Source organism: Aegilops tauschii, chromosome 6, assembly GCF_002575655.3.
Source record: "Aegilops tauschii subsp. strangulata cultivar AL8/78 chromosome 6, Aet v6.0, whole genome shotgun sequence".
NCBI lineage: Eukaryota > Viridiplantae > Streptophyta > Magnoliopsida > Poales > Poaceae > Aegilops > Aegilops tauschii.
The window spans coordinates 27,166,132-27,191,589 of record NC_053040.3 but is presented as its reverse complement, the minus strand read 5'-3'; the positions used below and the strand labels follow the sequence as shown (position 1 = coordinate 27,191,589).

General features: G+C 43.0%; 1 protein-coding gene across 1 annotated transcript; it reads left to right on the top strand.

Annotated features, from left to right (window-relative positions):
- Positions 1–7,254: 7,254 nt before the first annotated feature.
- LOC109767357 (peroxidase 70) lies at positions 7,255–8,749 on the top strand. Its single transcript, XM_020326119.2, has 3 exons — positions 7,255–7,562; positions 7,660–7,851; positions 7,945–8,749. Exons 1-3 carry the CDS (start codon positions 7,347–7,349, stop codon positions 8,503–8,505), a joined length of 969 nt encoding a protein of 322 aa, XP_020181708.1. The 5' UTR covers positions 7,255–7,346; the 3' UTR covers positions 8,506–8,749.
- The last annotated feature ends 16,709 nt before the right edge of the window (positions 8,750–25,458 follow it).

Genomic DNA, 25,458 nt, shown 5'->3' with positions numbered 1-25,458 from the left:
TGATTCGGGATCACATCACGCACATATGGGACAACAGAGATGAAGAAGCGAAATGAAACCAGCGATCTCCCAGATCGATCACACCATTCGTAAGCATCACAGAGTATGCAGTTAGTGAACAAAAATGTGTTTTAGTGCTTGAGCTCCATGGGGCTCGTTATAAAAAAATCAAAACAAATGTTTCAATGTTCAATTTAAAAAAAATAAACATTGTCATAAGGATGTATATTGCACGTGTGAAAATTTTCATGAGAAAATAAATTGACGCGTGAGCTACAGTAACATGTCAGGTCGGTGATTTTGTAAACAATGAACAGTATGTGCACTGTTTGCTATATAAAATCTACACTTTTGACTTTTTTCTATAGCTCGTGAATCAATTTATTTTCTCTTTAAAACTTGCACACTTGTGATACACATCCATATAACAATGTGGATTATTTTTCTGAATTTTTTGAAGTTTGAAATGCAAAATTTAAATGTTTCAAATAAAGGGCTCCATGGAGCCCAAGCACTAAAACACCGCACTTGTTACTTCTCTCTGTTGCAATATTCAACAAGGGCATGTGATACAAAATTAGCTACGTGTGTGACCTTCAAAATCTGAACCTCATGTATGCGCTCCATCAACCCAAATGCCTCCTTTTTCAAATCAATAAACGTAGGTCTATCAAGGAACTTTCAAATCTTGGATATTGTTTGTTATTTGATGTGTACATATGAACATATGTAACAAACTAATGGTTGTATACGGTTGTCTTCCGTACGTGTTGTGGCCTGCATGCACTACTGTCACATACGTATTCTGGTTTTGTATGTTCTTTGTGGTTGGATGGATTGCGGAACTTCTTGTCCGTGATTTTCATACTTGATGCATCCATAGGATTTAGGTTGGACTATTTTTACTTGAGAGCTTCTAGCAGTTCGTGTACTGTACTCTTTATGTGCATCAGTACTTATCTTCTGCATCTAACATATACTAGGGGAGGATGCACACCTTCATCACGTTATTGTATCCTCGAGGCTATCCGTAAAGTCTTTTTCAATTGTCCTTGGTTTGTCCAATGTTGTGTAAATGACAATGCATATGGGCTTTTAATGGGGATTTATTTTATTTGAGTGGGCTTGAGGTGTTTAGTGGTTCATTTCAACCAACACAGGGTGTGTTTAGTGGTTGGTTGATGTCAACCAACACATGGCCCGTTTGGTGCCTCAACATCACATCACTTTGACGGATGGGGCCGAAATGGAGCCGAAGAAGCAACATGAAACTGGAGCTCGTTATTCGTCTGGATCACATGGCTTTCAAAATTGTTAGAATCGTGATTTTGTTATACGATTCTACAAATTAATGATCCAAACTAACCCCTTTGATTATATAATTTTGGTTAGCAAAATCTACATTTTTATGATTCTCATAGTTAAGATTCTACGATTTGCAGTCATTTCCGATGCGATTCAAAATCACGATTCTAACTACCTTGCATGGCCCTGACATATGGGACAAAAACAGAGGCGAAGAAGCAAAATGAATACGGTTTTTGGTGAGTAGAAGCGGTTTTGACCACTTGACTACCGAATTAGCTAACACGTCACCAGTATTTTGTTGAATTTGTATTCTACTTGTAGTTTTTAACCTCTTTAGCAAAAATGTTTGAAACTTTTGCAAATTGCTCACCTTGGTACTATTGATTTTATAGAATGTATCAAGAACATCTGAACACTTCCATTTTTGGTGAAATTTTGACCAAACAAGGACTGAATATGTATTCTTGTTTGTGTTTTTAAATTTGTTTGACTAAAAGGATTAAAACTTCTCAGAACCATCTGCATGGAGTGTTCATTTTACGGAAAAATTTCAAAATATATGGAAAATCAACACTACATTGTAATTAATCTGGGAAATTTTCAAACCTCTTTTCCACACATATAAAAATATACAAGACAAATACACATTGATCCCCTCTTCTGGAAAATTTGACAAAAAAGGGCGTGAATATGTACTTTTCTTGTATTTATCAATCTGTTTTGCAAGAAAAGTTTTCAACCAAAATGATCAGTATGCAACGCTTTTTAAAGAGATGTGTTAATTTTTTCTGGGCACATTGATTTTTCGGCCAAATTTTGCCAAAATAGGGCTAAACATGTATTTGCTTTTATTTTTAATTTGTTTGGTAAAAGAGGTTGAAATTAAATAGAGTGATCACATGGTAGTGTTGATTTTACATAATGTTTTGAATATTTTCTAGACACTTCCCTTTTTTAATTTGTTCAAAATTTTGACCAGAAAACAGTTGAATATGTATTTTGCTTGTATTTTTAATCTGTTTGGCAAAGAAGTTTGAAACTTCCATAGAGTAATCACCATGGCAGTTGATTATACAAAAGTTTGAAATTTTCTGGACACATTTTTTTGTGATGTGGCAGCTGATTAGGCAGCTGATTGTGTGGTCAGCTAGTCAAAATCATTTCAACTCACAAAAACATGTTTCAGGCGAGGGCAGGGTTGAAACTTGAATAGTTCTGACAATTCAAGGTTGTGAAGTAGATAGTTTCAAAGTTTATGTGTATCCTTAGATAATTTGTGTAGACTTTAGGTTTTACATCTAAAATACAAAGTCCAAATTTTTCACAAGCAAATATCACATTATAAAGTGCCATGTCCTCAATGTCGAAATTCTTTTGAACCTCATTAAGGGTACAACTATCATAATGAATAACATTAAGTTGATTGCACTTGTGTTGTGCTAGGATAGAATTTATGGCATTATCATCGGTTTCACAAATGATCTAGAATGGTCGATTCCACTTTCGTGGCTTGAAGATAGGTGCTGAAATTAATGCCTACTTGTGTTGCTCATAAGCTGCTATGCAGACCTCATCAAAATGAAAAGGTACATTTTTTACAAAGCACTAGTCAGTGGTTTTGAAACACTAGAGAAGTTTTGAATGAATACAAAACCTACATGGCCTAGAAAGCTACGTGTTCCTTTACATCATGGGGATATAGTATTTTTTCTATAGCTTATATTTTAGCCTTGTCAACTTCAGTTCCTCTACCGGAGATCCTATGCCTAAGAACAATACATTCCTTCACCATTAAGTGTCATTTCTCGCAGAGTAAGGACAAGGTTTCTGTCCTCACGTCCATGTAAAACTTTGTCATGATTATACAAGCAATTATTGAATGAAGCCCCATAAATTGAAAAAAGCATCCATAAATACTACCATTATTGCCCCAACAAAAGCTGCAAAGATAGCAGTCATACATCACTAAAAAGTAGTGCATTACAAAGTACAGAAGGCATCCGACGATAAGCATACATACCGAAAGGACAAGTGAATGTTGTCTTGTCTGATTGTTTGGATGGACTACTATTTTGGGAGAACGCTGAGTATCCATCAAGGTAGATAAAATGAGAATGTGTGGTTAGCATCTCAAGCCTTTGGTAAATAAATGGTAACATGTAATAATATTTACATGACTCTTTATTTAATTTCCTGTAATCAATACACATTTGATATCCAACAAAAGTTCTGGTAGGGATTAGCACATTATTTTATTCAGCACAACAGTAAATCCTCCTAAGAGGACACGGTGAAATGGGCTTAACCACTTACTTTCAATAACGAAAAAATAATACCAGCGTCAAGCAATCGGATTACCTCTTTTCTTACCACTTTTTCATCTTTGGATTTAATTTTCTTTGATAATCCCTTACTGATTCAGTCCCTTCTCCCATGATTATTCTATGAGTGCATATGGATGGACTTATTACTCTTAGGTCACCCATGGCGTATCTGAATGCTTTATGATGGCTCTTCAAGGTTTTCATGAGCCTGTCTTTCTTGCTTTCTGAAAGGTTAGTGCTTATAATAACAAGAAATCTTTTAGTTTTTTCTAAATATTCTTACCTAAGTTCTTTGGGTAATGGTGTTGTTCTAGTGGCGGAAGTTCTTCATCTACCTTTTCTCGGGTACTTTATAAATTTCACGTAAAGGAGGTTCTAACTAAGGAACTTCATCAAGATATTGGTCAAGCAATTCTTTCTTTGAGTCTTCAAGGTCATGCTCATATTCAGTAAGGCTTCTCTCTAACTTGTCTTTCAGAGTAGCAAAATAAATGGCTACAGTTTGTGCTATATTTTTCCCTTTGTATTATTTTCTTCATTATAATAAGATGATTTCTAAACTTGGAAAGATAAACTTCCCACCCCTCTTCTCCGAATCGAAGAGATGTTACTTCCTTTTTGTAGTCTATCTTTGCATTTACAGTGTACAAAAAATGTCTCCCAAGTATAATAGGACAATTAATCTTCATATATTTCAAGAACAACAAGATCAATGCGATAGATAAAATGCAAAAGTGACATGAACATCTGGAAGAACACCATGTTGTGTTCTAAATGCCACATCTACTAACTTAATAGTCATCTTAGTCGATTGGAGTTTACTAGAACAAATATCATCATGTATTCTTGCATAAAGAGTATAAGGCATGACATTAATAGAAGACAAAATATCGCATGAACCGTAATAAGATGTACTTCAAAAGGAGCACGTTAATATTGTTATACTTGTATCTTTGGCTTTTATGCTCCCTTTTATTAGAGATGTTGTCTCTTTTCCCTCTCAATTACTAAGCTCTTCGTGATTGCTTTTTTTCTTACTCAATCACCGCCTCATAAGGTAGGCAATTATCACGTCAATCAACTTGACTACGCATAAATGATATTTTTTTTCGAAAAGGCTATGACTGCAAAGCAAAACAAAAAGTAAAAGGTGCACTTTATCCCTCTTTCTTGTTAAAATGGTTAACATGCTGCTTTATCCCTCTTTCTTGTTAAAATTTGTCTAACACATCACAACAATTTCAATAATCCATCGAGGCATATATATATATATATATATATATATATATATATATATATATATATGTGTGTGTGTGTGTGTGTGTGTGTGTGTGTGTGTGTGTGTGTGTGTGTGTGTGTTCTATATTTGGTATTGAAATAAAGTGCACTACTACAAAAGGCTACAATAGTATGGTCATGCCCGGCGGGCCTAGGCCAACCTATCAGTGGTGACCATCCATAGTGACTTATACACGAGTGGTTTGATTAATAACCACTGACGGGCCGTATACAACCTCATCAACGGTGATTCCAGCCACCACCCTTGGGTGGCACACAACACATGTTGACTCTCATTCACCTCTGATGGATGGCAATGAAACATTGGCCTGTCAATAGTGGACCGCCGCCTTTTATAAGTGTGTGTGATTGTTGCTTGGCATTCCCTTTCGTAGCCCCCTCCTCCACTTGGTCACCGATGCCTGCGCCCCACCTCCTCCCCTTTCTCCTCCACAGGGGCTCCCCGCCTCCTCCCACCACCTCCGATCGGCCTACATGAGCCTGTTGTTAGCAGATCAGCACATGTTGAATGTACTACCCTTGTGGATCGTAGACACATAGTGGCTGTTTGGTTTGGACCCTCGACACTATGCCTGGAAAGGAGAGGCGCCTGGACAACCTGAGATGGTGGAAAATTTTGGCATGGCGACGCCAGCATGGTGCACTTCTATTTGGTTCCTTTCCTGGCCTGGTAGTGTCATTACTGAATTGTTTATTGTTTTAAATAGTACCCATGGTGCCAGGCTGATGTTACACCACGCCAGGCGGAAATACTATAGTACGCCTGGGCTATGTTCCCATTTCTTCTATTTTTTATTACCATGCCAGGCTAACTGCATTGCTAGGAGCGCCTGGGCCAGGCACTCTCAGGATATGAACCAAACAACTGCCAGGCATATCTCAGGAAAGGTCCAGGCCAGGCATACAATGTTGTGGACATCAACCAAACATGTTGATAGTCTAATGTAGGCATGCATAGTAGTTGGTTGGCATCGCCGGAACCCATCATTGCCGATGAAGTAGATAAAATCCCAACAATTCATTCATCTGGAGTATACCTGAGAGCATCCCCGCTCGAGGAAGGTGACTATGCCAGGCAGGTCCGTCCGCCAACGATAGGTCCACCGCTCATTCACCAGTTAGTCATGATGCACCAAAGGTTTACCAACAAGTGGTTGCTAAGATCTATTCAATTTAAGTTTGCAACAACGATTCCTCACAAAAAAATCAATGCACCAAATGTTTACCTGTGATGCAGTCAGTTTCTCAACCCAATGATTTGAATTGAGTGATGTGGGAGCTGTGACTAGCTTTGCGGGTGTCTGGTGTTTCTCTCCCTCTTTTGGAAAGCTGCTTTGATATGGAAAATGCACAGGAGCTCCTGGGTGCTCCACCCCCCTATATGAATATTAAATTCAAAATTTACCAGAATTTTAAAAAAAATTAAATCTTGGGATATCAAACATGGTTGCCCGATCTACTTTTGTGTGAAATTTCGTGAAAAATCCTAATTTTTTTTAAAAAAATTCCCCATATTTTTTTAATTTAATGTTCATACAGGGGGTGGAGCACCCAGGGCCAAAAATCCATGTCCCTTTGATATGCTCAATACTCCTGCTTGCGACCAAAGCAATCCTTATGTTTCTGAATTGAAAAGAAAATGCATGACTGTTAATATTAGGAATTGGAGCTATAGTTTTTAAAATCAACATTCTTTTCAAAAAATACCAAGGCAGGCATGGTGACAAGCTTGGTTTGCAATTTCATTTATCCAAAGGGCGGTAAGTGTTTGTCCAAAGGCCTATTACCAACACGACATAGGAAACTGGGAAAGCAGATGCCAGTTGGAGCTCGAAAATGAGACCTTAACGCCATGGCCCATGGGTTTACTCACACAACGGCTTACATCCTTCTCGGCTGCCATGTCCCATCGCCAATTCAATGTGTATTTATTTATGATCATAACACTAATCTAATCAGATTAAGATGTCATTGAAAAGAAGTTCACGAAACAACCCCACGGAGCATGGGACATGGGAAGACATAATTTCAATTAGCTGGCTGAATATGATCGTACACTAACTTCTTCATATATAATTATTTATATATACTCGAAATGCTATTTGCTAATGACATTTGAACAAAGATGGATCAGTTTCTGACACCTACCTAACGATGCGTCGCTCTTGATGCGCAAAAAAAAAAAGATGGGTCGCTCTTAGTCAACCAGAGAAAGAAACCACGTGGAGCTTGTCATACTTTTCCACAACCCTTGCGGCCTTTGGCCATTCTGCATGCATCTCATGCAATGGAAAGAACAGCAGTATTATAAATAGATGGCTCGTGCCCGCCACAGTTAAGCAAAGCCGCTGAGCTAGCAATCCTGCTTACAGTGAAAAACACACTGAGCCTACGTACGTATCCACATTGTGAGCCATGGCTTTGAGCTCCAGCTGCCGGACATGGCACTGCTTGCTTGCCCTCTTCCTCCTCTCCTCGGCGGCCTATGGGCAGCTCTCGCCGTCATTCTACGCAAAGAGCTGCCCAACGCTTGAGCTCATCGTGCGCGCCACCATGATCAAGGCCCTCCTCGCCGAGCGCCGAATGGGGGCGTCCCTCCTCAGGCTCCACTTCCATGACTGCTTTGTTCAAGTAAGTAAACTATAAACCCGTAAAGCAAACATAGTTATGTCGATTGATTTACAATCATATGGTCGGGATTAACGGTGAAACTTTGCTCTATGTATAGGGCTGCGACGGGTCCATTCTCTTGGATGACGTGGGTAGCTTCGTGGGCGAGAAGACTGCCTTTCCGAACGTGAACTCGGTGCGGGGTTACGAGGTGATCGACGAGATCAAGAGGAACGTGGAGCAGGTCTGCCCTGGCGTCGTCTCCTGCGCCGACATCACTGCCCTCGCAGCACGGGACGGCGTCTTTCTGGTGCGTACAATACAATACGATCAATGACAGTGGGTACGTAGGCTGCACGTTCGTGCTGCTGACTACGTAGACTGCACGTTCGGGTTCCTGCAGCTAGGCGGGCCAAGCTGGGCGGTGCCGCTCGGCCACCGGGACTCGACGACGGCCAGCCTGACTCAGGCGAACAGCGACCTCCCAGGGCCCAGCTTAAACCTGGACCAGCTCATCGCCGCGTTCGCAAAGAAGCAGCTGAGCCCGCGGGACCTCACGGCGCTGTCCGGCACCCACACCATCGGCTTCTCGCAGTGCCTCAACTTCCGCGACCACATCTACAATGGCACCAACATCGACCCGGCGTTCGCCGCGCTGCGCAAGGGCGCCTGCCCCGCCCTGGCCCCTAACGGCGACACCAACCTGGCGCCGTTAGACGTGCAGACGCCGCTCTTCTTCGACAACGCCTACTATCGCAACTTGGTGGCCAAGCGCGGCCTGCTCAACTCCGACCAGGTGCTCTTCAACGGCGGCTCCCAGGACGCGCTAGTGCGGCAGTATGCCGCCAACCCGGCGCTCTTCGCCTCCGACTTGGTGACGGCCATGATCAAGATGGCGAGCCTCACCCCGCCCAGCGGAACACCCACCCAGATTAGGCGTAACTGCAGGGTCGTCAACAGCTGATCCAACATCCATCTGCCCATTGTATGTACGTGTTACAGTGTTAAGTACACATGCGCAACATGTAAGTACGCATGCATGCATGGCAAAATAAAGCCGTTTGGTTCAGATAGTAATTGGGTCTGGCTAGGAATCAGTCGACTGAGACTTGTCGGCTGACGTCAGGGTACATTTTTTATGGCGCAGCACTTGTTTTCAGCCAGGTTTTGTTACTTTTTCTAGAGGAACTAAGCCAGATTTTGCTCTACGCATCGCTGCTTGTTTCTCCACTCGCGATCGTTGCATGGGCCTGCAGATCGGCCCATTTTTCTTCTTTCGCATTGCACGTCACGTGCTCGTGCTATGTTCCTTCTCTTCTTCTTTTTTAGATCAGTGTTCCTTCTCTTTTTTTTTTAAGATCTATGTTCCCTCTCTTCTCTGTGTACTTCTCGCATATTTTTTCTCATCATTTTTTAAAATGGGTTTGAGTTGTATAAAAATATATTTTATGACAAAGAAGTAAAATATCAAAAATGGAAAAAAGAACACAAAATATAATTCCTACTCTCCATATCATCTTGCTCGCTCTTTGTTTTTCGTATCATTCTTCAAAAAACAATCTGTATTGTAAAAAAGATCTTTCATGTTAAAAAAATTAAAAACAAAATTAAAAATCTCAGTTGCATGTAGGGTCTGTCTAGGTCTCCATTGACTGAGACTTCGTGAAGACTCAGTCGACTGATGACATCAGCATACGTATATGACATCAGCACAGGTACAAACCAGACCTGCTTCGTTTATGTGACTGTTTGTGTGTTTTTGCTGTTATGGGCTGGCTTTGTACTTCTACTGGGCCTTTATCTCATCCTTTTCTTTTCCCTGCGATCTGTTGCTTTTTGCCGGATTTTTTCCTCTTCTTGTACTTGGGCTATACGACTGCAAATATAATATGTGTTTTGCTATCCAGCTACAACCTCAGCGTTTCTCAAAAAAGCTACAACCTCAACGAGTGAGGTAACTTTTTTTGTTCAAATCATAGCATTTTTTTCTGGAAAAATTCTCGTATATGCAATACAGTGCATGCTTGTAGTGTTTTTTTAGATGGGCATATAACTTATTGTCATTTGTCGTTCATAAAAAAATACAAAGGATTTGAACACAAAGAAACGATATTGAAGAAACAATAATAATTTTTTGCTTCCTATTGCTTGCTGACGAGCTATGAAGTTGCTGCCCGCGGTTGTTAAAGTGAGTAAGGACAAAGGACAACACACACAGGTATATATAGTGTATACATCATTTTTGTTACATGAACAATTTCAAAAAATTACATGAACATTTTTTAAGAACCGTGAACAGTTTTAAATTTTATGGACAGTTTACAATAAATATGAATTATGTTTTCAAACACATAAATACTTTTTAAAAATACATGAACATTTACTAAGAATTGCATGAATAATTCTAGAAAATGTTTCATCGCGTAATGAAAAATTGTTCACCGCATATTGGAAAAGTGCTCAATAATTATTTTTAGAAAAAACTTGAACATGTATTTTTTAAATATTCATATACACACAAGGAAATATATTTCTACTAATGGGAAATGAAAATCATATTAAAGGGGGAAAAGAGCAAATTAACAAGATAAACAAGCGGAAAAAATTAAAAAAAAAAGAGAAAGGAAAATTAAAAATGAAAAACAAAGGATAAAAACAGAAAAAGGGGAAAAGGAAAAGGGGAATGAGAAGAAAAACTGAAGTTAAAAAATTAGGAAACAAATTCACAGTTGCAGTCTTGTTGTATCGCTCGCATTTGCGGGATGATTGTGACACATGCAGTTGAAGGTTTAGCGGTATACATGCAAGTGGCTAATATCCCTTGGCGCAAGTTGCAGTCGAGCACAACACTTGCAGTTGCGTGCCTAGTGACAGACATGCAACTGCCGCCCTACCCCCGAAAAACACCACAGAGTTGCAGTCGGGGTGATACTTGCAGTTGCATGCCTAGTGGTAGACATGCATCTGCCACCAACCATTGACAAAAATACCACAAACCGCATAGTTGTAGTCGTGTTGCACACATGCACTTGTACTCAGGGACGACACTGGCAGTTGCGTGCCAAGTGGCAGACATACAACTGTCCCTCCACACTGGCAAACACCATAGAGTTGCAGTCGTGGGCGACACTTGTAGTTGCATGTCTAATGACAGACATGCAACGGTCCCTTCCCCGACAAAACACCACAAGTTTGTAGTAGCGTCGAAGACATGCAGTAGCACTCCGGGGAAAACTTCCGATTGCGTACATTTTAAGACGACATGCAACTGCCCCCTCCCCACCAACAAACGACACAGAGTTGTAGTCGGGAGACGAACTTGCGATTGCATGCCTAGTGACAAACATGAAACTGCCCTCTTCCAGCAAAACACCACAGAGTTACAGTCGCATTGAAGACATGCAGTTGCACTCAAGAATGACACTTACAGTTGCATGCCTAGTGATAAACATGCAATGCCCCTCCCCCGACAAAACACCATAAAGTTGCAGTTGCATTGAAGACGGGCATTTGCACTTGGGGGCGACACTTGGAGTTGCGTGTCTAATAGTAGACATGCAGTTGCCCCTCCCACCGACAAACACCACAGAGTCGAGGGCGACATTTGCAGTTGCATGCCTACTGTCAGACATGCAACTACCCACCCCCCCTCCTGTCATGCTCCGACAAAAAAAGGTCAATTGCAGTTGTTTGGGTAGAGTACATGCAGTTGCATTCTGGGGCAACACTTGCAGTTGCATGCCTAGTGTCCGACATGCAACTACCTTACTGCGCCCACACACACTCTCCCGCCGCCCTCTAGCAAAACAAGGGTCGATTGCAGTTGAGGGTGACACTTGCATTTGCATGCCTAGCGTCAGACATGCAATTGCGCCCCCCCCCCCCCCCCCCCCCGCCACCTCTCCCGCCGCCCACTGACAAAACAAAGGCCAGTTGCATTTGGATGTGTCGGCATGCAGTTTCACTCGAGGGTGACACTTGCAATTGCATGCCTAGTGTCAGACGTGCAACTTCCCCCTCTCCCGCCACACTCCGACGAAACAAAGGTCTGTTGTAGTCGGATGGGTAGACATGCAATTGCAGTCGGAGGCGACACTTGCAGTTGTGTGCCTACAGTCAGACATGCAACTACGCCCCCCTCCCGATGTCCTCCGACATAACAAAAAGACTAGTTGCAATCGGGTGGGTAGGCATGCAGTTGCAGTCAAGGATGACACTTGCAGTTGCATGCCTAGTCTGCAACTACCCCCTCTCCTGCCGCCCATCGACAGAACAAAAGTCAATTGCATTCGCTTGTAGACATGCAGTTGTAGTCAAGGGCGACATTTGCAATTGCATGCCTTGTGAAAAACATGCAACTACCCCTCCCCTCTTCCACTGTTCTCCGATAGAACAAAGGTCAGTTGTAGTCGAGGGCGACACTTGCAGTTGCATGCCTAGTGTTATGTATGCAACTTTACGGTGCGCTCGTGAAAAAAAACATAGCACATAAACACAATAAAAAATTATTTTTGGGTAATACACAAAGAAACAAAGTAAAAAAATATAGACAAGATACAAATAAGCAAATAAAACAAAAGTCCATGTAGAAAAGGCAACGACAACTCAGAATAAAAAAATTAACACAACAACATGTGAGAATAAAAATTGTTCATGTGTGTCAAAATGTAGTTCTTAAAAAATTGAATGTTCCATATTTCCTAAACAAGAAAGATAATAAATAAAAAATGGAAATACAAGTAAAGAAATAAAAGGAAAATCTACTAAAAATAAATGAAAAAAGAAAGTTAAAAAGCTAGACAAGTACACGTGTATACTGTATACATACACATAGAGTCAGCTGCCCCATTAACTTTCTTTTTCTGTACATACACGGTGCACACAACCCAGCAAAAAAGAAGAAGAAAACATACAAAGATTTACATGGACGGCTATGACAATATAAAAACAGATAAGCACAAGAGAACGAGCTGCAAGCCACAATCCACAACCCACGTAGCGGAAGGCATACTATGCTACTGCCAGCCTCTCAGATAGGAAAAGCCTAGTGTGTTTTGAAAAAGAAAACACATCAGCGACTGAATACAGTTCGATGAAACTTGGCGGCTAATCTCGTCGACTGAGACTTTGTAAAGTCTCAGTCGACTGATTTTTAGCGTTCCCCTTGCATGTAAGAGATGCAACCGGCCACCGCCGAGGAGAGTTGCGTGTCAAGGTTTAACATGAAACTGAATAAAAAGGGCATACAACACCCCCACGTCATTTACCCCCCCACCCCCACACACAAAGTTGCAGTTGTGCTGAAGACATGCAGTTGGAGTTCATGTCGACATATGCAGTTGTCTGTCTAGTGGAGGACATGCAACTCTCCCCCTTCACCGACGAACCACTACTAAGGTGAAAATCGTGTTGGAAAATGTGCGGTTGTAGTCAGTAGTTGTGTGCCTAGTGGAAAATATGCAACTACCCCCTCCCTCGGACAAAAACACCACATAGTTACAGTGGGAGGCAACACTTGTAGTTGCACGCCTAGTGGCAGACATGCAACTGCCCCTCCCGACAAAATACCACACAGAGTTGCAGTCAGGTGAGGCACTTGAAGTTGCGTGCCTAGTGGCAAAAAAACTGTCCACTCACCCCGAAAAAAAACATCACATATGGTTGCAGTCGGGGCAAGACTTGCAATTGCATGCCTACTGGCAGACATGCAACTACCGCTTCCCGAAAAAACACCACAGAGTTGCAGTCACGTTGAAGACATGAAGTTACAGACGGGGGGCAATACTTGCACTTGCATGCCTAGGGATGAACATGCAACTACCACTCCTAGAAAACAACTTAGAGTTGCAGTCAGGGGCGACACTTGCAGTTGCGCGCCTAGTGGCAGACATGCAACTGCCCTCTCCCCCCAACAAATAATATCACATAGTTGCAGACGTGGGCAACACTTGTAGTTGCATGCCTAGTAACAGACATGCAACTGCCCCTTCCCAACAAAACAACATAGAGTTGCAGTCACATTAAAGACATGCAATTGCAGTCAGGAGCAATACTTGCAATTGCATGCCTAGTGATTGACATGCAACTTCGTTTCCTAGAAAATACCTCAGAGTTGCAGTCAGGGGTGACACTTGCAGTTGCGTGCCTAGTGACACATATGCGACCACCTCACTTTCTCGACAAAAACACCACAGAGTTGCAGTCGATGGCAACACTTAAAATTGCATGCCTGGTGGTAGACATGCAACAATCCCTCCCGACAAAACACCACAGAATTGTAGTTGCATTATAGAGAAGCAATTGTAGTCGGGGGTGACACTTTAGTTGCATGCGTCCCTAGTGTCAGACATGGAACTTTCCTTCCTCCACAAAAAAACACGACATATTTTCTTTTGGGGGCAACACTTGCAGTTACATGCCTAGAGGCAGACATGAAACTATTCCTCCCCCCCGATAAAAACACCATAGAGTTGCATTTGTGTTGACTACATGTAGTCGCAGTCAGGACTGACACTTGCAGTTGTGTGGCTAGTGGCGCACACATGCTACTGCCCCATCCACAGACAAAACACCACTGAGTTGCAATCGCGTTGAAGACATGTTGTTGCAACTGGAGCGACACTTGTAGTTGCATGCCTAGTGGTAGATATGCGATTGCCCCCTTCCCCGACAAACACCACTGAATTTTTGTAGCGTTGAAGACATAAAGTTGCAGCCCGAGGTGACACTTTGCAGTTGCGCAGCTAGCAGCATATATGCAACTACCCCTACCTCTAGTAAAAAAACCAGTGAGTTGTAGTCACGTTGAAGACATGTGAAGTTGCATGCTTAGCAACAAACCTGCAACTTTCGCGTCCCTCAATAAAACACCATAGACTTGTGGGCATGCTTAAGACATGCATTTGCAGTCGCAGGGGTGGAGGACACTTGCAGTTGCATATATAGAGTTAGACATGCAACTACAGAAAAGAGACATTTTCTCCTCGGGACAGAAAAAAATGCATTTATTCCCTGTGGAATGAATCATATTTGTGTGTTTTTTTCAGGCGATGGGACAATAACAAAAAAAATATGCAACCATTAGTGTTGCCAGGTTTGTGGACACGAGCTATTACACGTACATTTATCAGAGCATCCACCCCTAAAAAAACCTAGAAAAGACGATATTATCGCACACATACATCCGAAACATGTAATTTGCATAGACGTCAAAAAGCCTATGGCAAAAAAAACAAAACAAAAAAAGGAATGATTCGGAAACCCCACAGACCGACACCGCATGCACGCGAAAACGAGAACAAAGCAAACGTGCCACACGGAAAACCATAATGCCCACTGGGAGAAAGCACAAGACTTATTACATTTCATTTGACGTGTGAAGGACTTAGATACGCGTTAGACAATAGTCATCCAGAAATAGCATAATGCACGATTTTAAGCCGTGCTCCAAAAAAGTATCAATAAAATAAGAAAAATAAAAATAAACTAAAAGAAGAAAATAGAAGTGACATAAGAAAAAAAATAGAAACAAAATTTTTAAACAAAAACAGCAGAACAAAAAATCTATATAACGGTTTGCGAGTTGACAAAGATTTAGCAAAGCCAAAACAAAATGAATGGGTTGATAAATAAAATAAAAAACAAAATGACTAAATTTAAACAAAAACAAATGGAAAATAAAAAATAACTAAAGCTAATAAATACTAGGTATGTGAAGTTTATACCACTACTCAAACCTACACGTTGCAAAAGTCGTTGATAATACAAAAAAGAAGGCCAAAAGGGGTCACACGACCCTCTCGATCAAAAAGGAGAAACAGAAAAAAGCAATGGCATCACTGCTCACGGGACAAAAAATAATCACATAGAAGCCTAAGTACATGAATGAAACGACGGCCCAGGAAAAAACGAAAAGCCCAGAAGGAAAGATACGAACAAACAATCGATGGTGTAGTTAGGACCGAGATAGCGAACAAATTCCACGTAACTCAGTTGACTGAGACTTCAGTAATTCTCAGTCGACTGAGAATTAGCACAACCGATAGTAATTTGTACTCCCTCCGTAAAGAAATATAAGAGCGTTTAGATCACTACAGAGGGATATGTACCTAAGGTTGGCTCGGGTCCAGATGTGAGTAACCGGACCCTCCACCTCCAAGATTGTAAAATACCTTCTTCATCATGTAATCTCCCAAGTTGCTGATACATGCAAACAGTACTATAATTGAAACAGGGTATATGGTCTTTTATGCAAGATCTAACAGTTGTGTACGGCCTAAACTATAGACAGCATGCGGATTGCAAACGTTCTTCTTGTAGTGAACGGTTGTATGGAGCCGGTTGATGTGCGGTACACATCTAATTAAGGGGAGGTCCACGCATGTGGCTTCACCTTCATGATTGGTGTCTGTCAGCTCCCTTCAGCTCCGGAATCGCATCCGTGTGGTTCAAGCGGAGCCCTCCACGTTTTGATAGACTTTCTTTCCTTGTTCTTGCTGGCGCCGACCAGACCCTGTTCATTGCCCTCTATGGTAACAAAGGCAGCTCTGGTCGGCATTAGAAGGCTCTCCATAATGTGTGCCTGCCCGTGTAGCAAGTGGGCACGTGTATTTCTCTAGGAAGGTCAGAGTGTGTCTTGTAGCCATGACATCCTCCCACGCGGCGTCCAGTATGGCAGGGTTTGACCAGTGAACCAGGATATGCACCTTCCAACTTGTAGGTGCATGACCCCATCGACATCAACAATTTCAATAGGGAGAAGTGGGTCATCAGTAACAATGGGAAGTTCTTTCGAAATAGGAATTCCTGGGATGAAATCCTGACGAAGTTGAGAAACATGGAACATTGGGTGAACATTGGAGGTTGGAGTGAGTTCAACTTCCAGGATGGCACACGGTGGTAGCTTGATCGACGCTGAGCCGTGCAGTGGAGGCCTGGTCGACTACATGGAGCATACATCACGGACGATGTGGCTCCAACGAATCCGGATGGCGGTGCCAGACGCTCTCGAAGGGAGCGGTTGCTCTATCCCCGACGTCTCAACGATTTGTATGTGTAGACGATGCGGAGGTAAATTTCCACGATGTGGATGGATGGACGATGCAAATCGTTTTTTTTTACTGAAAAAACCTTTCTCGTTTTAAATCTTAGTCATCAATCTTTCTTGTTAACACAAAGTTAACAGATGTAAAGGCGTGACGGAAAGAGAACCAAGAAATCTTACTCCCTTTGTTATCATTAGATATAGATATAGATATAGATATAGATGTGGGTACATTTCCATCCTTTTCGTTAACTCTATTAAATCTAGCTACATGGCATGTTGTCTGCTCTCTTTTATGTGTGGGTCCCACCTTTCAATTGGGAAGAGAAAAAAACAGATAACATAGAAATCACATGCCAAGAGGATTCGAAAGCAGGACGACCTTGCTTTGCAATCCTGTAGCGCTAACCAGTGCACAACAAGCTGCTTAATTTATTAGTTGGAGATATCACATGTGGCGTATCTGTTCCCGACTAAAATCAGAAAATAGTAAAATAATTCAAAAAATTCTGTTTTTTGTGATAACCTTTGACAAATGCGTTGTATGCTTGCAAAATTTCAACACGAAATGACATTTGTGGAAGTCGTGGTAAAAAAAATTTGTTACACCAAAAATGCTAGTTTTGAATCCACAGTCATTTCGTGCAGAAATTGTGCAGGCATACAAAACATTTGTCAAAGTTTACCATAAAAATTGGGAACTTTTAAAATTCTTTTACTATTTTTTATTTATTTTACTGTTTATCGGGGTGCATTTGAACTCGGGATCAGAATAAGACTTTTGGGAGATATCCACCTTTATATATGGTTAGCAGGAAAATTGATTTGAAACAAAAATACGCACTGCACGCTAGCGAGTGACGAAAATATTGTCGTCGAGACCGTGAAGAGACTTGTCTATAATGTACCAGAGCAGAAGCTAGCTTCTGATCGTCTACATTTCTTGAATATTAAACAGAAAAATCCTAGCCCGGAAATAAACCAATAGTTTCACTCTTAAATACTGTATAAAAGAGAACACTGCAAGCCCTGAAAACTGCATGGACAGTACTAAATTAAACGTACTAACTATTGGCATCAATGAACAAATCGATGTCACGCCTGAAACTCTGATACAGAGAGTGAATCGCTGGTGCTGCTGAACAGCTTCGGCGTCATTCCTTTTGTTTAATTCTTTATTTATCGACGAACTGCGGCCTAGAGAAAGAGAAGAGTAGAGTAGACGGAGAAAGTAGTGTAATCTTATTCTTCATCTGTACATGAAAACCGTTTCTGTCTGCACAGTTTTTTTTTTTGAAATGTTCACCGGGGGGGAAAGGCTCCCTACCTGAATATATATTTCAAAACCTGCCAGGTGTTACAGAGTTAAGAGTGTTGCGAGGATAGGAACTCACGCCACAGACCGGCGTGGCCCTTTAAAGTTACAGATTTTAGTCTATGAGACCAAACAATCAAATCATCCAGGATAGCTCTCAAGGAGTTTGAGGCCACAACATCTAGTCCTTGGAAAACTTTCTTGTTGCGTGCGTCCCAGATTTTCCAAAGAATCAAAAGGAGCATGAAGGGGCGGACCGTGGTAGGCAGCGGATCCGGAAGCGTCGTGCTGAAGAGACTTGTGATAGGAGTGTAAAGAGGGCAGATGCCGGCTGCTCTCCAGATCCTGCGAGCTGCTGGACAAGTAAAAAAAAGGTGTTGTCGATCCTCAACCGAGTGAGTACATCTAGGACAAGCTGAAGAGTCCAGAATGTTCTTCTTATGCAGATTCTTCCTTGTGTTTAGGCGATCAAGGTAGAATAGCCAACCGAAGATCATAACCTTCTTGGGAACCATTGAGTCCCAAATATCATTAAGCATGGGGTCCGAGAGGTGATCCGAGAGGGCCGCATATGCGCCCTTTGTGGAAAAGGCAGCGCCGTTAAGCAGGCGACGATCGTCCGGTACCTGAGAGAGTGCACAGTCCTGCAACAAGGAATTAAGAGAAGCAAGTTCTGCAATCGCAGTAGAGGTTAGTCGATTACGAAGAGCAAGTTCGATCCCATCCTGCAAAATAGTGACTACCAGGCCATGTTGGTTTGTGTGGTGAGAAAAAAGAGCTGGGTACACTAAAGCCAGGGGTTCCGGCTTTAGCCAACGATCTAACCAAAAAAAAGTAGAGCAACCATCTCCAACAGTGCACTGGGAAATCTCTCTCAAACTCTGAAGATGCTTGAAAATGGTTTTAGCTAGGAAGGAGCTGTTTTTGCCATGTCCAATGTGAAGAGGCGAATGGTGTAAGACCCAATCCTTCCAGGGAAGGTTTGAGGAGTGTAAAAATTTATAAGCAAATTTCAGCAGTAGACAAAAGTTTTGTGCGCGAAGGTTTTTTACACCTAGACCACCAGCTTCTCTAGGGGTACAAACTTTATCCCAAGCAACCAGGCATTTTGCCCCAGAGCAAGTGTCGTCGTTAGACCAGAAAAAGGTACGTCGTCTCTTGTCGATAGCTTCAATAACCTGGACAGGAAGAGCGAAACAGAGCATAAAATAGGTAGGGAGGCTGTCAAGAACGGCGGAGAGGAGAACAAGCTTGCCACCACGAGAGAGAAGTAGCGCGCACCACCCAGCTAGGTAGATATCACACCGATCGATGACTGGTTGGAAGGCTGAGGGGGGGAGTTTGTAGGGAGAGAGAGGAAGGCCGAGATAAGTTTGCGGGAAGGAGGAGATGTTAGTGGCAAGGTCAGCTGCCATAAGAGCTGCGTCAGTGGGATCAACATTAAGAGGGATAAAGGTGGTCTTGTCAAAATTAATCTGGAGACCAGTGGCCGCAGCGAAGCTATCTAGAATACTCTTAAGGTGTTTTGCGGCCCCGGGCGTAGCTTTAACTATGATAAGCGTGTCATCGGCGTATTGAAGGACGGGACAGGGAAGGCGAGGGCTTAGGGGGTGCAACAACTTACCTTCACTGTTGGCTTTGATGATCATTTGTTGGAGGATATCGGCGACAATAATGAAAAGGTAAGGGGAGAGAGGGTCGCCCTGCCAGAGGCCATTTTTGCATTGAATCCACCTCCCCGGGATGCCATTTAGCATAACGGCAGTGGATCCAGTGTTAAGGAGAGAGTTAATCCAGTCGCACCACCGAGGGGGGAAACCTCTAACCTGAAGGGTATGGGGGAGGGTCTTCCAGCAAACAGAGTCAAAAGCTTTCCGAAAGTCTAGTTTGATTATGAGGGAGGGGGCTTTCCTTTTTGCACAACAGTGAAGGATATCTGCAGCGTAGAGGAAGTTCTCAGAGATGTTACGACCACACAGGAAACCGGTCTGGTCAGCATGCACCAAGAGGGGGATAAGGGGTTTTAGCCTGTTGGTTAGAAGTTTTGCGACTCCTTTGATAGGACAGTTTTGAAGAGAGATGGGGCGGAAGTCAGCGGGGGAGCGAGCATCGGAATGCTTTGGAAGGCGGATTATGAGGGCCCGGTTAAGGCAAGAGATATCGCTGTTTTGGGCGTGAAAGTCTGAAAGGAAATTAGTTATCTTCTCTTTGAGGATGTGCCAAAATTTGCGGTAGAACCCTGGGCCAAAGCCGTCCGGTCCAGGACTAGCATTCTTGTTCATGGAGAGGAAGGCATTGGTGATTTCGGCGTCTGTGAAGGGGGCATCCAGAGAGCAGAGTTGTGGAACGGGTTCTGGGTATAAATCCATGAGAGCGAAGGACCAGGTTGGCTGAAAGGCCGTGCCGAGAAGGGAGGCGTAGAAGTCAGAAAGAATGTTGGATTTAGCATCGTGGGAGAAGAACTCCGAGCCATTTGAGACAAGAGTATTAATTTTATTTTTCCGGAGACGGGCAGAGGCGGACGCGTGAAAGAAGCGAGAGTTTTCATCTCCTTCTAAGGTGGTGCGAATTTTTCCACGCTGGATCCAATATAGGGCTTTCTCACGAAGCGTGCGTTGGAGAACTTTAATAATGACACGACGGAGAGCCAGTTCAGGAGACGAGAGGAAACGAGATTCTTCGATGAGGTCGAGAACGGAAATGACAGTCTTGCAGTTCTTCTCCCGAGTATTTAGAGGCAGAGCGGAGCGCCGCCAAATTTTTAAGTCAGCGCGAGTACGTTTGAGAGCAGCCACTAGGGAAAGCGAGTGGTTTCAGCAAGAGCGGGCCGCGGCCCAGGCGTTTTGGACTACCGTAAGACAGGCCGGCCTAGTGGTCCATCTAAGTTCGAAACGAAAAAGCGCGGGACGAGGGATGACGGTATCTATAGAGATCAGCAGGGGCACATGGTCAGAGACGAATCTGGTGAGCGAGGAAATGGTGGTGTTTGGGAAGAGGAGATCCCAGTCCACACTGATGAAAACTCTGTCAATTTTTTCGAGAGTGGGTTGATCTCTTTTGCTAGACCAAGTGTAGCATCTATCCAGAAGGGGAAGCTCAATCAGCGCCTTCTGGTTAATAAAGGAATTGAACATGTCTGCTTCGGACTGCCTGAAATTACTCGTGTTTTTGTCCGAGGGGAGTCTTAGGAGGTTGAAATCACCCAAGATTAGCCAAGGTGTGGGAGGAGAGGGGGCGAAGGTAGCGAGCTCCGACGGGAATTCCTGCTTGAGCGCATGGTCGGTAGGAGCATAAACATTGGTAATGGCAAGCGGGTGAGGGGAGGCTAGGCAGGAGACGAGGGTTGTTTGGGTGTAGAGTCCGGAGTCCATAGCAATAAGAGAAAAGTGAGCCGAGGAGAAGGCCGAAAGCATACCACCTGCAGACCCAAGGGCCGGTCGAGTGTGGGTTAGATTCAGGTGCTTAGGGAGGAAGGAACGCTGCTTTAGAGTAGAGATGGAGTCTAGCTTGGTTTCTTGCAAAAAGCAAGCATGTGGATTAATGGCCAGGAGTTCAGAGAGAATATCTGAACATTTTTGGGTTTGCCCAAGGCCACGAACATTCCAACAGCAGAAACTGAATTTGTGATTAACCATAGCGATGAAGAAGGCACCTAGAAGCAAAGGCAAGATCACTAGAGGGACAAAGCAGATAGTCCTGGGAGCACACACGCGTTACAAAACACGTTACAAAAGGGCCGAAGACCAACTCGCCGGAACAGCACGGCGACCACGGGCTTAAGCTAAGGAACGGGAAACTAGGAATTAAACCATTGCCAGATGGGCAGATACAGCCATAACAAGTAAGGACAGAGCGGCCATGGCGAGGTGCCGTCGTCCAAGGCAGGAGGTCGTGGATCACGGCGCCGGCGAGGACACCTCCTGAACCTCCACCGGTTCAGCGCCACAGAGCTTGGCAATGAGAGCAAGGGCATCGGAGTCTAGCACCGGGTCCTCAGGAGCGCTGGTGAGCCCAGAGGTATCCAGGGCTTCGACGAGGTCGTGGGAGGCGTGCTGCAGGTCGAAGCGATGAGCCTTGACACGCATGGCCTTCGTGGTCATGTCCACGAACTGACCATCCCCTTTGTCAGCAAGGCGACGGCTGCGGCGAAGCTTGGCGGCATCTGTGGCCCTCTTGTTAGCAGCCAGTTTACGACGCATCGTGGCCTCATGCGCTTCAGACCCAAGCGAGGTAGAATCCTTGACTGAACAGGAGGGAGCAGCAAAACTTAGGGGCAGGTTGAGAGAAACAGAGATGGAAAGCTGGGAGTCCGGATAATTACCCGAGAGAAGCGAGGTCTCACCACCATCTAAATCGAGCGCGGAGAAGGAGTTGGAGACATCGACCGATGGCGTGAGGGTGCCGGAGAGGTCAGAGTCCTGGGCGGCGCCCTCAATGCCTTCACTGTCGTCGGACAGCACGAGCGCATCAGCAGGGGCCGCAGCCGGTGGCAACAGAGGACCGCCGACGAGAGGTTGGAGAAAGTTGCGAGGGGCTTGCGTGGCTTGAGCTTGAGGAGGCGAGGACGGCCCAGCAGTTGTTGTTGGTGGCTGCATGGAAACTGCAGCGTGTGGGCCAGAGCATGGCCCAACATGGCTGCAGTTCCACCGCCAGGCACCGTGGACATGAGCTTCACTGCCGTTGCCGTCCACGTCGTGGTTGAGGGGGATGGTGAGGTCCTCAAAGACGGCCCAAGTCTTGACAATGCGATAACCCAGTTTTGACAATTGTTCGTACGAATGTCCCCATGATATGTTGTGGCTTGTACTAATACTTTGGTGCTGGGAACATCCAAGAATAAGTATCTAGGGAGAACATGAGCTCTCTCAGAGCTTAGCCACTGTCGGCCGTTGGATCGTTTACTTGATGCGTTTAGGACCGTCGAATCTCGCTCGTGGAAGACCTTGACTGGATATTTGTGAGAAGACATGAGACTGTAGTCCTCGTGTCGTTGGTCGCTAGCTCGAGCTTGTGTGTTAATCAGAAAATTAATAAATCCGCTGCCGATGAGAAATTTCTCTGGTGTGGTGCAAGTTAACATATTCTGTACACATAAATGGTTAACATAGTCTATACCCGCCTCTTGGGTTATTTTGTGAGTAGTGATAGATTGCTCCTGATGATGCCTCCTCTGCAGATTTCTAGGATTCAAGGTCCCCTGACCCTGGCCAAGGACTATGACATGGAGTGATCTGTTAATGTTGTTGACACATCTTCTCTACTTTATCTTGCATGCTCTTGTGTCTACGAGGGAGCTCTTCTCCACGATGCCGGTGACTAGTGCACGCGGTCTCCGTTTGATCGTATCCCCGGCAAGTAAGGTAGATCATGTACATCTTGCTGCTCTGAATTTGTCTTCGTACTGTGCTCAGGTAATATAAACAGAAATAGGATTTTTATTTTTTTCATGCTGAACAGAAAGTGTCAGCACTGTGATTTCTAGCTAGAGCTAGGGAATCTAGACACTTTACTTCTGGCTAGAGCACTCTTTTGTACAGAACTAGGGAAATTAGGTTTCTGTTTTTTTACATACATTCATCTTATTAATTGTTAAAGGAAAACATAGCTACAAATACCATATAACTTACCAAGTTCTGGTTTCAGGTCTTGTCAGATTGTTTCCAACTCTTTTTTCTTATGTTCTGCAAATAATTTAGGAGCAACCAACATTCTTGTTTTGCTCATGAGTATGTGTATATATGTAAAAAATGTCTATGATAGTTTCTGTTATGATACACACAAACAGTAAGATGTGTTGTTTGTTTTTAGTCTTAATTGTGTGTTTCCTATGCCTCTCTTATGCTCACCGAGCCACAGCTCACCGAGCCACAGTTACTACATGCTTGGTTCTGACAAGGCTTTATTTCTGGTCTGCAACCCTTTGTCCAGAATGGTGTTTGTTTGTTTACCGTCGATTGGTTCTATATATAGATTTATATTTGTGTAGTCTATTTATGTTTCTGATTAACTTATGTAGACCTTGGCTTGATCGCATTGTCTTGCCTACCATCCTCAAATAATATGATCTCAAACTGGGTAAATCCTTCAGCAAGTAGATAGTTCTGGAGAGTAAGATGATAGATAACACCTGGGCTCCATGTTTGCTCAACACAAAGAAATCGCTTATGTGTCTTCGGCTTCGACACTACGCATAGGAAGCCATTGCTGATAATCCAAACTTTGAAAAGGTTAGTTCAAGGTTCATAAGTCTGTTGTCAATGGAGAAAATGTTATCTGTTTCAAGTGACTGAACAAACTATTGATAGCAGGTTCATGTGTTGCGGCGTATGAAAGGTTGAATGTCAAGACGATCAGGTTATTTCCAAAAAATATGATTCTATGGAACTACATAGGTTCTTTGTCTTGCATTGCCGCTGTGGTGATTTTGCTGTATGAAAAGTACATTGTCTGTATCAAACTTGATGTGAATTGATCGTCCGGTCTCGCTTTTGGAAAAGTATATATTTACATTCCTCATGAACTTCCAGACGAATGGTTCTACTGAGAAAATACCTCATGGTTGCTTTGCATTTGGTAAATGTGACTGCATTGCCTTCGGCCAGACTTTGAAAAACGATCCTACACCAAGTAGCAACAGTATTGCAGTTTGTTTAAAAGCTGGGACAAAAAGTTCAGCCAGGCACCACGCGCCAAGGCGTGTTTCCGATCTAGTGCTATATTCAAGAACGATAGATGAGCCCGGGGGTGAACAATAAATTCGTCTAAAATACTAGAAATTTTAAAAATTCCTTTTTTTGGTGGTGAAAGATGCTGGAGTGCATGATGTTCATGCCAAATTTTAGATCATTTGGACATTTGAGTAGCTCTCAGCAAAAATGATAAATTTGAGGACCGTGAAAATGTTTACTGTTTTGTACTATTTGGACCTGATTCTTTTTTTGCTGAGAGTTCCTCACATGTTCGAATACTCTGAAATTTGACACGAACATCAGCACTCAAGCATCTTTCACCACACACAAAACGGGATTTTTTAGATTTTTCTTATATTTATTTTGAATTTACTGTTCATAGGGTGTAGATGAGCTCAGGCTCTGGATTGGATATTCGAGATAGAACAAGTTATATTCTTTAAAGATAGAGAGCAGCATACTCTAATTCGACCCCCACAAACAAATAGATATAGAACGGGAACATCTCAAACGAGGTTGCCCCCTTTTGTTTCAAATCAATTCTCCTACCAGATGATATAAATGCTATTCTGTGTGCAAACTGTACAGAAAAAAGCAAGTGTTGCACTGGCTAGAGTAGATATATATACTAAAAGAAAAATTATTTAAGCCAGATACTTTATTGCTTGCTGAGTATATTTTCATGGGCACTCGGTAAACAAAATACTTGAAATCGGTAACAATTTTTATTTTTCATTTTTCAAAATTGTGATCAATTTTCGAAAGAGTGAACATTTTCAAATTCTCTTACAAATCTTACAAATTCACAAATATTTTTAAAATAGTAAACATTTTAAAATTCACAGAAATTGTTTTATAAATTCCCGAACA